General features: G+C 32.5%; 1 protein-coding gene across 1 annotated transcript; it reads left to right on the top strand.

Annotated features, from left to right (window-relative positions):
• Positions 1-723: 723 nt before the first annotated feature.
• Positions 724-11,692, top strand: LOC114332956 (heat shock protein 83). The gene is made up of 3 exons (XM_028282763.2): positions 724-888; positions 7,021-8,733; positions 11,040-11,692. Exons 2-3 carry the CDS (start codon positions 7,021-7,023, stop codon positions 11,481-11,483), a joined length of 2,157 nt encoding a protein of 718 aa, XP_028138564.1. The 5' UTR covers positions 724-888; the 3' UTR covers positions 11,484-11,692.
• Positions 11,693-13,583: the final 1,891 nt, after the last annotated feature.

Genomic DNA, 13,583 nt, shown 5'->3' with positions numbered 1-13,583 from the left:
AACTGCCGAATATGCCTATTGAAATATGTGTCTTTTATATTTATCTAAGAAAATCTATCAATAATAATTAAATGGTCATTATTGTCTTCAACAACCACATAACATAACAAATAACAACAAAAATTCGTTCTCATATCTATTGTAGTAACTTTAAACCAAATTTAAAGTAAAACTAATGAACATAAATTAAAGCCTTTTAAAATTTACACCTTCAGGTAAATTTTAAAAGGTTTTAATTTATTTAATTTACAGCACACCCCTTCACAGTTGCTACAAGCTACCTAGGAATTTGTTTATATAATTATAAAACCGATTTGAATTATAGAAAACAGTACCTATAACTTTTGAAAACATGTATTTACGTGAAAATCCAAATAATTTATTGTACATACGAAACATTCACAATGTTAGCGAAGATTTTCATTCAAAATTTGTATTTAAAAAGAAGAAAATTGAATAAAACACCAATTTTTATTCAAATGATTGATTTTAGATAATTAGGAAGGCAAATCATTAACTATTTTATTAAATTCTAATAATTATGCTCTTAAAATCATGTAATTCTAGATAATTCTTGTAAAAACAAAACCTTCCAGAATATTCAGTTGAAATTACCGCTCTCGAAAACGGAAATAAACCAAGACAGAACATATCTCTGTCTCAACTTATTGACCGTTTCGTGCCTTCGAAAAGCTTCCAAACGTTCTCGAATATTCTGGAATCGAGTAGGCTATAAAAGCGCACGACAATGCCGCATCCGCTTCAATTTAAAATTTACGCTGAGACAGCGAACGTCACTTGCGGAAGTGAATTTCCAAAGCAGAAAATTATTTCAAAGCGGTTTTTACATTGTGACTTGTGGATATTTTGTGAAAAAACTAGTCCAAAGTAAGTAATTTCTTCTTTAGTTCGATATATTTTATAATTTTTGTTCGTATTATAAAAACATCAAAAGCAACTTACCGGCAGACAAATTCGTTATCTGGAAAAATCATGAAAACTCATTTTTATGAACGTAATCTAAGGTTTTTGTCGATTTCCAGTTTTAAAACAATTCGTTTCTTTTAAATTAAATATAAGCAAATTTAGGTATATTCATGAACTAGAATAGTAAAATGTTACATTTATAAACACGTGGAGGCCGTCACAGAGAGCCTCATGGCTATGCATTTTATTTTTAGACCAGTTCATGTCTTCCGTTAAAATAGTGTTTATGGCCTAGTTTCCACTATGTAATTTTATATCTTTGATATTGATTTCGTATGTGCTATTGCAGATCACTTTATATTGATTATGAATATCGGCCTATAATAGAGCCTCTTCCTTTCATTCTTTTATTTCCTCAGGCCGCTCTATCCATTGGCAAGTTTGGTTGCTAGTTTGGTTGTACTACTGTTTGGTTGTACCTATTTCTGTAGTTTCTTCTACACTATCCTTCACCTTTCTGTCAACTTCTCTCCTGTTCACCAGGATTTGTCTAAAAGTATCTACTTCTCTGATTTTGCCAAGTGGCTTGACCCCCCTATGTCTTCCTATTTTTATGAAATATATCATGTCTTTACCACCTAATATGTTTGTAGTAGTTGTACCTCCTCAAGATACCATTTTGCCATAGATACAACCGAATATTCCTTGCAGGACCCTTCGTTCAAATATGAGCAGGCTTTCATCAGTCCATGTTTCCAGTTCAGCATTGACAGTGTAAGGGTTTTGTATATTATAGCATCTTCTACAACCATCCTTCGAAATAAGTGTTTGCCTCCTTTTTGTTTACTTCTCTCCTGCCAACTAGGCTTCATGTAAGGACAGTTATACTTCTGTGATCTTGCAAAGAGTTTTGCCCCCATGTTTTCCTATTTTTATGGGATATATCACTAGTTGTGGTATCTCATACTTACCTCATCCAGATGACATTTTGCCATAGATACAACTGAGTATTTCAATTTTACATACAAATGAGATTGTCTATGTTTCCAGTTCATGTCAGCACTGGCAGTATAAGGGTTATGAACATAGCAACTAAAACCATCCTTCTATCTAAGCATTTGTCTCCTTTCCGTTTATGTCAACTAGGATTCGTCTAGAACAGTTGTACATACGCCTGTGATCTTGCCAAGTGTTTTCCCCAGGTCTTCCTTCCTTCCGTTCAGTCTTAAATATATGTTATGTGCCTAGTTTTGGCCTAAAATAGCACTTGCTAGAATTAGTGTTTGCCATAATTAGCGTTTGCCATAATTTGATTTCTTCTGTTATGACATTTGCTGATTAACGACTAAGTATGTGAATTCATCCACTACTCTAAAGCTAGAGTTATCAACTGAATTGTTGGTTGCCATCCTTTACCATACTAAAGTACATAGTTTGTGTCTGTGCAGATGGCATCAAAGGATGTCATGTGCCCGTGATTTTAAAAGCGAATGACATTTGCACAGAAAGGGATAAGGAGTGTTATTCTCCTATAGTTTCTATATTATCTCTCTTCAACCCTGACCACCAGGAGGTAGTGTTATGATCATTGTGATGTCATTGTCTATCTCCAAAGATCTGTCTCTGGCATGGACGTATAAACACAGATGGACTCAGCAATACCATACCTTGAATACACACTGTTTTGAAGCTTCGGTACTCCTGGGCCAGAGGGTAAAGGGGAGTAAAACGGGTATCGATAGAATGTGACGCTTCCTCAATGAGCATAAGCGTGCTTGAATTATTACTCGTGGGGATAATAATTCAGGCGTTAATAATAATTGGAAGTAGTAATAATTTATAAAAACACGTTCAAAGAATTTAATTAAAAAAAACAGAGTATAAATATTAACAATCACGTTTTTATAGAAAAAATAAAAACAATTTTATTTGTTATTAAAATTAATATAATGTCAATATAGTTAAGCTCAAGTTAATTTTTTAATACGTATCAAATAATACTATGATAAAACAAATCAATTAAAAAACATACATTGGTCAAATTAAAGTACCTACCTACATTTATTGTAGTCCAGTCGGGTTAGACGAATAACAAGCCTAACCTTGCATTAGGAACTGCCTCAAATTTTATTTTTCTAATCTTTAGGGGGGTCAACAGTAGTGTAAATTTTAAATCTCGACTAAATTCCGCCGTTGCGTTAGCCGCCATCTTGATTTTAAACGAGAACCGTTTTGGCTCAATATCTCCGTCATTTTCAAATTTTCGATAAAAAGTATGAGAACCAAAATTGTTAAAAATGTGATTTTCTATCATTTCTATTATCTCGAATTATCTCGTTTATTATTAGTTTTACGACAAAAATGTACCTATACAAAAATGGAGAGAATTAAATTCTAAACAATTTTGATTTCTTTCATTTTTTTTGCTAAAATTAACATTTAAGGTAGTACGTATGCGGTAATCTCGCGAGCGTAAGACCTGATTGATTTAAAAGCAATTGTTTTTGTTCAATATCTACGCCATTTTCAACTAAAATTTTCCAAATATGATTTCCTACAATTTCTCTTTAACATTTTTTTATGCGGTTGATATTTTCCGAGTTAAGTGGGAAAATAGTAAAAAGTGGTGGGGGGAGCATAATTACTGAATTGAATCTTGCTTCCGAGATGCACCAAATTTTATAATTCTCTCCTTTAGGGGAGATTAATATTAGTGTAAATTTAAAATCTCGACTGAATTCCGCGGTTGCATTAGCCGCCATATTGATTTTAAAGGAGAACCGTTGTTGCTGAGTATCTCCGCCATTTTCAACTTTGCGACAAAAAGGTAGGAACTAAAATTGTTGGAAAATGCAATTTCCTACAATTTCTTTTTCACAATTTTTTTATGCGATCAATATTTTCCGAGTTAAAGGGAAAAATAGTGGAAGCGGAGGGGAAGTATAATTATTGAATTGTCTCATTTATTATGAACTTTACGACATCACTGTATATAAACAAAAATAAAGAGAATTATATTTTATAAAGTTTTTGAAATTCCCAATGAAACACCAACCAAAGTAAGTACATAAGAGACATACATAATAACAATAACTTATATGCATTAATGTCACTTAATTTTATTAACTAGCCGGTTTTATGGGTTGAAGTTGCCTGTCGATATTTTAAGTTTCATGTCAGCTAACATACAGTAGAACCCCGCAAATCCGAACTAATTGGGGGGACAGCCTGTTCGGATTCCGAAAAGTTCGGATTATCCGAAAGTTAGCCTTAACTAGTAGTTCAAAGCGTTCATTGTGATTTTGAGTAGCCAAACGTTCTCGCAAGAGTGTGGACAATATTTTTGGACTCAAGTTGACTACGAGAGAACCAAAGTAAGTTTGTGTTTAAAACACTTTATAAACCTATATATTAAAGTATAATATTTATTTTTAAGAAATTTTAAATGTCAAAGTCCTAGTAATCCTACATTGTCCAATATTCTGGCTTTACTCTGTATAATAAACATGTTTTTAAGTTTTTGTCTTGAATTTTTAAATTTTTTCACTTTCCGTTGGTTCGGATTTGCCGAAAGTTCGGATTCGCGGGGTTCGGATTTACGGGGTTCTACTGTATTTTTATATTTCAACATTTTTTTTTAAATTTTGGGCTCTGTTGGGGGAATTTCCTCATTTCCCCCCACGTAGACCCGCCACTGGTTCTCTCGAAAAGTTGTAGTAAATCGTAATTGCAACAATTTCAGCCCTTACACTTTTTGTCGAAATGTTGAAAATGGCGGAGATATTGAACAAAAACAATTGCTATAAAATCAATCAGGTCTTACGCTCGCACCTTTACCGGATACGTACTACCTTAAATATTGATTTTATCAAAAAAATAAAAAAAATTAAAATCGTACAAAATATAATTCTCCTCATTTTTGTATAGGTACTTATTTGTTGTAAAACGATAATAAACGAGATAATCCAATAATTCATTAATTATGCTCAAACTGTCACTATTTTCCCCCCATAACTCGGAAAATATCGACCGCACGAAAAAAATTATAATAAACGAAATTATAGAAAATCGCATTTTCGACAATTTCAGTTTCTACACTTTTTGTCGAAAAGTTGAAAATGGCGGAGATATTGAGCAAAAGCGGTTCTCGTTTAAAATCAAGATGGCGGCGAACGCAACGGCGGAATTTAGTCGAGATTTAAATTTACACTACTATTGACACCCACTAACAATTAGAGAAATAAAATTTGGGGCAGCTCGTAATGCAAGGTCAAATGCTATCCGGACTGGGCTATTTGATAATGTATTAAAACATACTTTTCAAATTTTTCACCAAATAAGTATCATATAGACCTTTCAGACTCTCTTTACAGACAACAAATCCTAGAAATCCAGTTTTTCTTCTGGTTTCTAAAATATTAACTAACCTATAGGATAGATTGATTATATATTCTTTAAGAACATCTAAATAACTGAAAAACTGTTCTTTTGTTTTAGGGGATAATGGTTTTTTGTATAAATATTTAGGAAATATTTTGAAATCTTTATGTTTTCTCCTAAATTTGCTACCCAAATAGTTCGATCGTCAATATTATTTGGAAACCTACATAGAAAAATAAATATTTTTTTATTCATTTCACTAATTGATTTGAATGCATGAGAAATATCAAATTAAAAAGCTACTAAACAGATCTTTTTAAATCAGATGATGTCTACTTACAATTTAAAAATATATAATTTAATGAACTAATATCTTGTTCAATACATTAATATGAAGGACCCAATGGTACGCCTATGAAAGACATATTTCAAAATGTAAACAGACTTCCTCATCCTTCTATAAAGTAAATAAACAGTACTTACAAATGAAATGAAAGATCCGGATATAAATGTTAAGTTTTTTTTTGCAAATGCAACACTGTAGCACCATTATTATGTATGTTTATTTCACTTTTCACAAAATATCACTCAGAATATAGCCAAAATAGCGAAAAACAACTTTTCCTCAATTACCTTAAAAAGTAAACAAACATGGAATATTTGACATGGACGTTTGTAGACAGAAATGCAAACACCGTTGCCATTTATTTATAGTTTCAATGCTTCTACATATACAATAATTGGTTGATATCTATTATTCAATGATATGAACACTTGATATTTTAATTACCATTCAATATGTAAATTAATATAACTGAACAATTATTATTTTAGTTTGATAGCATCTGTAGACACGACATAAAAGAGTAACATTTTCAGCGATACGCGAATAAGAAATTTTAATAAAAATACGTGACAACATGTGAAGGTACTTAGATTGTGACCTATTCAAATAATTTTGGCTTCACAATTTTATGTAAATAGCTGAGTCCATCTGTGTTTATAGGTCCATGGTCTCTGGTCATTTCCTTTAACTCGTACATAGGTCTTTTGTTTATCGTTGGTATAAATCGCAAATTGTCTAAGTCACAAATTGAAAATTTTACAGGAGAGGCAAAAAAGTGTGGAGTTTGCCTATGTCGTATGAGTAAAATAACTCGTTTAGCGAAATTTCCGTGAAATAAAATAATAATTGCACTTGTGGGAATTGTCGGACGGTAGCTTTTACCGTCTACTACTAGATGAAACCAAAAAACAATTTTCACAAAAAATGGACTTGGGCAATTTGCGATTTAGACCGACGATGTGTCTGTAATTTGGTTGATACATCTCATTAGGGTCCTCCTCATGATCTTCTAGCTTTCCTTGTATAACAAGTATTCATGTTTTCTGTGTTTACTCTCATAACATGTTCAAAATATTTTAATGGTTGGGGATGGACTTCTGAACGCTACATTCTGGGAAGGCTCGGTTGGTCGTCCAAGAAAGAGATGGAAGGACGCAGTAGCCAGTGATCTATGCAAAATGGGAGTACAGCAAAAGTGTCTGCATATACAATCGTGGCTGAGAATGTGTTAAGAAATTATTACCAAGCAGCTTATTTGTGTTGACTTATTGGTTGAATAATTATAACCAAATGTTGTTATTGCCTATAAATGCTTCCCAAATTAATTGTGTTAACCTATTAGATCTAAATTAAGCATTTTGTTCCAGATGCCTGAAGAAACTCAAAGCGCAGATGTCGAGACCTTCGCCTTCCAGGCTGAAATCGCTCAGCTGATGAGTTTGATCATCAACACATTCTACTCTAATAAAGAAATCTTCCTTAGAGAGTTGATCTCAAACTCCTCAGATGCCTTGGATAAGATCCGTTACCAATCACTCACAAATCCATCCTGTCTCGACTCTGGAAAAGATTTGCACATTAAAATTGTTCCAAACAAGAGTGAAGGAACCTTAACCATCATTGATACTGGTATTGGTATGACGAAAGCAGATTTAGTTAACAACCTTGGTACAATCGCAAAATCAGGAACAAAGGCATTCATGGAGGCCCTCCAAGCTGGAGCTGATATTAGTATGATTGGTCAATTTGGTGTAGGTTTCTACTCAGCCTACTTAGTTGCTGATCGAGTAGTGGTTGTATCAAAAAATAACGATGATGAACAGTACATTTGGGAATCATCTGCAGGAGGTAGCTTCACAATAAGACCAGATGTTGGAGAACCATTGGGACGTGGTACAAAAATTGTTCTGTACATCAAAGAGGATCAAACTGAATTTTTAGAAGAGAATAAAATTAAGGAGATTGTAAAGAAACACTCCCAGTTCATTGGTTACCCCATTAAATTGCTTGTAGAAAAAGAAAGGGAAAAGGAACTAAGTGATGATGAAGCAGAAGAAGAAAAGAAGGAAGAAGAGGAAGACAAAGATAAACCTAAAATTGAAGATGTAGGAGAGGATGAAGATGAAGATAAAAAAGATGAGAAAAAGAAAAAGAAAAAAACTATTAAAGAAAAGTACACTGAAGATGAGGAACTAAACAAAACCAAACCAATCTGGACAAGAAATGCTGATGATATAACCCAAGAAGAATATGGTGAATTTTACAAATCATTGACAAATGATTGGGAAGACCATTTAGCAGTAAAACATTTTAGTGTTGAGGGTCAACTTGAGTTTAGAGCTTTATTGTTTGTTCCTCGTCGTGTACCTTTTGATTTGTTTGAAAACAAGAAGAAGAAGAACAACATCAAATTATATGTACGCAGAGTTTTCATTATGGACAACTGTGAAGACCTTATCCCAGAATATCTTAACTTTATTAAGGGAGTAGTAGACTCTGAAGATTTACCTCTAAACATTTCAAGAGAAATGTTGCAACAAAATAAGATTCTTAAGGTCATCCGCAAAAATTTAGTTAAAAAATGTCTGGAACTTTTTGAAGAGCTTACTGAGGACAAAGATGGATGGAAGAAATTCTATGAACAATTCTCGAAGAACATCAAATTAGGAATTCACGAAGATTCACAAAACAGAGCCAAACTTGCTGACTTATTGCGTTACCACACCTCTGCCAGTGGAGATGAAGCTTGTTCACTAAAAGACTATGTCAGCAGAATGAAGGAAAACCAAAAACACATCTACTATATCACTGGCGAGAACAAAGAACAAGTAGCACATTCTGCATTTGTTGAACGTGTTAAGAAGCGTGGTTTTGAAGTAGTATACATGACTGAACCCATTGATGAATATGTAGTTCAACAACTCAAGGAATATGATGGTAAAACTCTTGTCTCTGTCACCAAGGAAGGTCTCGAATTACCTGAAGATGAAGAAGAGAAGAAGAAACGTGAAGATGATAAGGCCAAATATGAAGGTCTTTGCAAAGTTATGAAGAGCATCCTTGATAACAAAGTTGAAAAGGTAAGTTTTTATAATATAAAAATATCATTTACTTAAGGATAGGCGCATAATTTCGGCTCCAATGCTTTTTAAATGCATTCATTATTTCAAATCGGGAGAAAACGAAAAATTTAAATGCAAAATGAGATTGTTATACCAAGGGTGGAAAGTCACTGAAAACTTCTGTAATGTTTATTTTAATAAATTACAGGGATCTCTAATTCTGCATTTAAATTTTTAAAAATTATTAGTTTTCTGAGGATTCGAGAAAGTACAATACATTTAAAAAGCATTGGAGCCGAAATATCGCACCTACGCCCTTAAATGCCTGTTTACTTAACAAATTCATGGTCATGACTGCATATGAAGTCGATTTACTCCATAAGAAAACATGTCTGTATACAATGACAGCGTGTCCATGAATGTGTTAAATCATTAGCCTATCTGTTTTTCTTACTTTTGCATTCTTCTAATTCTCTTCACTAAATGGGTTTATAGGTTTTGACAGATATACTGAATTTGCTCTATCGAGATTCACTTCGACACTGACATTAGTTAATTTCTTTTTTTGGGAAGTTCAGTTGTCAGAAGTGAGTGGAAATTCTACACAACCAATGCACCTGCTCATGGTCAGTATTATTAATAGTAAACAGACATAAAAATAACATAAACCTTACGCCAATAAATAATTATTTATTTACACCATTATAATGTATTGACAACAAATGACAAAATTATTTATTGTACAAAATAAAAATATTTGGTAGAAATAAACTCCACAAAATTGGGATTAGTAGACACTCCCACTATTTCTAATAATATTCTTCTTTTTAATGAAAGATTAAGTTGATTTTAGCAGTTAATAGTGTGAGGTAGGAATTTTTGTGTTGTATGTTTCCTATTTATTCCGAATGTGTCAAAGTGAATCTCGGTAGAGCGAATTCAGTATACAAATTTTATTATATTTACAGTCGGAAAAATGAAAGAATACCCATGAATGATCGATCACATTGTTATGATCGTTCATGGGTATTCTTTCATTTTTCCGACTGTAGTTCATTCAAATTTTTAAAATATAAAAGAATTAATCATTTACTAAATGGGTGTGAAAATAAGGGCCGGTTGTTTGAACGCTAATCAACAATGATCACTATCAAATATTTAATTACTGTCACCAACTGTCAATGTCAACTTTGATTGGGTTGCTGAAAACATAATTGATTATAATTATGAGATTAGTTACTCAATTAACATAACAATTATTAACATAATTGATTAACTAATTTCATAATTGTAATCAATAATTATGTTTTCAGCAACCCAAACAAAGTTGACATTGACAGTTGGTGACAGTAATTAAATATTTGATAATGATCATTTTTGATTAACGTTCGAACAACCGGTCCTATATGTTTCTGAAATTTTGGTTTTATTCCACAAAAGGTTGATAAAATTTTATGTCTCAATTGGTACATATGAAGACAACACGGAAGATAGACGAAATGTCAATTTTTATTATTTTTGGTTCAGAGCAGCAATATGTAGGTTTTTAGTAGTAGTTTTATGGGAGTCATTCAAACATGGGAAAAAGACGAATCCTCATAGCTTAAAACACGTTATAAAATTCTTCGTACAGGGAAGAAAGGCGAACGGTTTCAATTTCAAATTCAATTTTCTCGAATTAACCTTATTGTGACATTTCGCCTTTCTTCCGTGTGGTCTTCATATTTTCTTTTCCATACCTGTTTTTGTACTGTCTCATCCACAGAGATCTGCTGTTCCTCTTAACCAAGTGAGTTCATATATTTTGCCTAAAATTCCATATTTTGTCATTCTGAGGACGATTTCCTGAGTGGAAATCTAAACGTTAAACAATAGTTAATTCAGAAATGTAATTTTCATTCCACCAACAATTGTGGTTCAGTCCCATTGTTGTGTCCATCTTTTTGTTACTAAACATTTATTTTTTTAATTGCCCAACATAAATCATTTTGAAGATTTCATTCAATCCATCTGATTGTAAATTTTAACCACATTGCTTCTCCACCTAATTTTTCAAATCTTTCCTAGTTAACCTATTGACTGCCAGCAACGTTCCTCTCACATTTGGACAAACTTTGTTTATGTGCTGGCAATGCAACTCTTGTGTTCTTCATATGATTCATCTTATGGGTCTAATATTTCGCTGGCATATGGAGAAAAACATCTTTTTGTGGGTGGCAGTCAAAAGGTTAAATATATCATTAATTCATTCATCCATTTAAATCTTTTTTTGTAAACATCATTTTTTAAAGAAAAGAAAACTTAAAATATATTCTTTGTTTCAGGTTGTGGTATCTAACCGTTTAGTAGAATCTCCATGCTGTATTGTAACCTCACAATATGGATGGACTGCTAACATGGAACGTATCATGAAAGCCCAAGCTCTCCGTGACACATCAACTATGGGTTACATGGCAGCCAAGAAACACCTAGAAATCAACCCTGACCATTCCATCATTGAAAACCTTAGACAGAAGACAGAAGTTGATAAAAATGATAAGGCTGTGAAAGATCTTGTCATCTTGCTCTTCGAGACTGCCCTCCTTAGCTCTGGTTTTACTTTGGATGAACCTCAAGTACACGCATCTAGAATCTACAGAATGATCAAACTTGGTTTGGGCATTGATGAAGAAGAATCTATGCTTACTGAAGAAACCCCATCTGGCGAAGCTCCTGCTGCCGAGGCTGGTGATGGAGAAGATGCTTCCCGTATGGAAGAAGTAGATTAAATGCATTCATTTAAAGAGCATGTGTTGTAATATGTTCAAATGACAATTTCTCTCATTCCTTATTTTTGTAAATAATTTATTTCTTTTTTATACAGAGTATTACTAGCATTTGAAAGGCTACTGGAATAGTCTGGCTGTGTAGAGTACTAATGACCAATTGTCATCAACAACTGTACTGATTTTCCGTTAATAAACCAAATAATTGAAAATTTTGTGTTTAATTTTTAGTTATAAATATTAATTAACCTTAAGGGCGTAGGCGCAAAATTTTGCGCCAATGTGTTTCAAATTCATTCATTTTTTTCGAATCATGAGAAAACTATATGTATGATTTTTGAAAAATTTAAATGCAGAATGAAAGATTACGTTATTACCGAGGGCCGAAAGTCCCTTGGAATAACCAAAAAGTTTCTTTGGAATGAGATAATTTTAAAATTAAAAATCTCACTAAATTTTCTTTTTTTTTTCACCCCTGTAACTTAATTAAGTAAACAAAAGTTCTCGGGGACTTTCGGCCCTTTGTAAAAACATAATGTTTCATTCTGCATTTAAATTTTTCAAAAATACTTGTAGCTCAGTAAATAACGGGAAATTCGGCGATACCGTGTAATTTTCAGGGGCAACTCCGAATTACATGAAAATTTGGATTTAGGTTCTACCCCTCCAGTTCAAAGTTGAAATTGTGCCGTTGGTTGCTTTTACTTGAAAGGTGACAGTCATCCCTTCTCGGGGGTGAAAAAACACGTTCAAGATAAGACCGGAAATAGATAATTTACTGATTTTAAGCAACTTTTGTTCTATAAGAGTTTTATACGTAAGTCAATACTTTTCGAGTTATTTGCCATTGAAAATGTTGATTTTTCGACAAAAAATCTACGTTTTCAGACGGTTTTTCGCAAATAACTCAAAAAGTAAATATTTTATCGAAAAAATGTCCTTAGCAAAAGTGTAGCTTATAAAATACCCAAAAAAATGGTGTATCAGTAAAGTATCAATCAAATAAAAACAAAGTTGTAGCTCATGAAAAATACGTTCTTATTCGTCTATTTCAAAATCAAGTATTTCAAGGTGAAATCACCGAAAACTTAACACTTCGGGAAAACCCATTTAAACTTATTTAAAGTGTTTATAAAAAGCTTTGTTTTAATTGTTAACAAAAGTATTAGCATTAAAAATAAGCGAGTTACGCTCAAAATAAAGTTGGCCCTCTTTTTTTTGTAAAAAATCATGAAAATCTCGCCGTGTTTAGCTCCCCAAATGAAATTAATCGCTACCGCTTTACAAACAATTTACTTACCTATATATTTTTTATATGATCTGTCAGTCTCGCCGGTTAAAAGTGTTTATTTTTGAAAGGGTTATAATTGAGAAAGCTTGAATGGGTCACTAATCACGAGTGTATGCAAATTTTGAACAGCCATATCTTAACCAATTTTTGTCTGACGGAGAAACAAAATGAAACTAGCATATTTATAATAGCAAAACCTACATTTTTTTTGCTCTAAGATTTTTCTTATCACTAATACTTTTTAAGTTATTTCGAAAAAATGAAATTTTTTTTTACTATAAAACCAAATGTTTTCAAAAATAAACACGTCAAGCCAATCAAACTTACAGATCATATAAACAATACACATACAGTTAAAATAGATGGTAAAGCCAAACGATTAATTTCATTTAAGGTGCTAAATAGAGGGAGGTTTTCACGATTTTTTTTTACCAAAAAAAAGGAGCCAACCTTTTTTTCAGTGTAACTCGTTTATTTTTGATGCTGTAAACTTTTGTAAAAAAACAAATATGGGCCATTCCACGAACATACGCCTGTTTTGGATTACTTCGACAACGAATATTTTATTGTGCAACATAAGAAGTACGAAAGTAAATGGCGCTAATAATTATTCCAATAAACAACAATGTAATTTGCAATTTACTTTCGTTCTTCTTATTTTGCACAGTAAAATATTCGTTGTCGAAGTAATCCAAAAAAGGCGTATGTTCGTGGAATAGGGTATAATAAGCTTTTTTCGATACTTTAAAAATGTTAAGGTTTTCCCTAAAAACGCTTCTTTCTTCGGTGATTTGGCGTTGAATTATTCGATT

Source organism: Diabrotica virgifera, chromosome 7 (assembly GCF_917563875.1).
Source record: "Diabrotica virgifera virgifera chromosome 7, PGI_DIABVI_V3a".
Classification (NCBI taxonomy): Eukaryota; Metazoa; Arthropoda; class Insecta; order Coleoptera; family Chrysomelidae; genus Diabrotica; species Diabrotica virgifera.
Note: the sequence above shows the minus strand (reverse complement) of the source record. Positions and strands in the feature narration are given on the sequence as shown.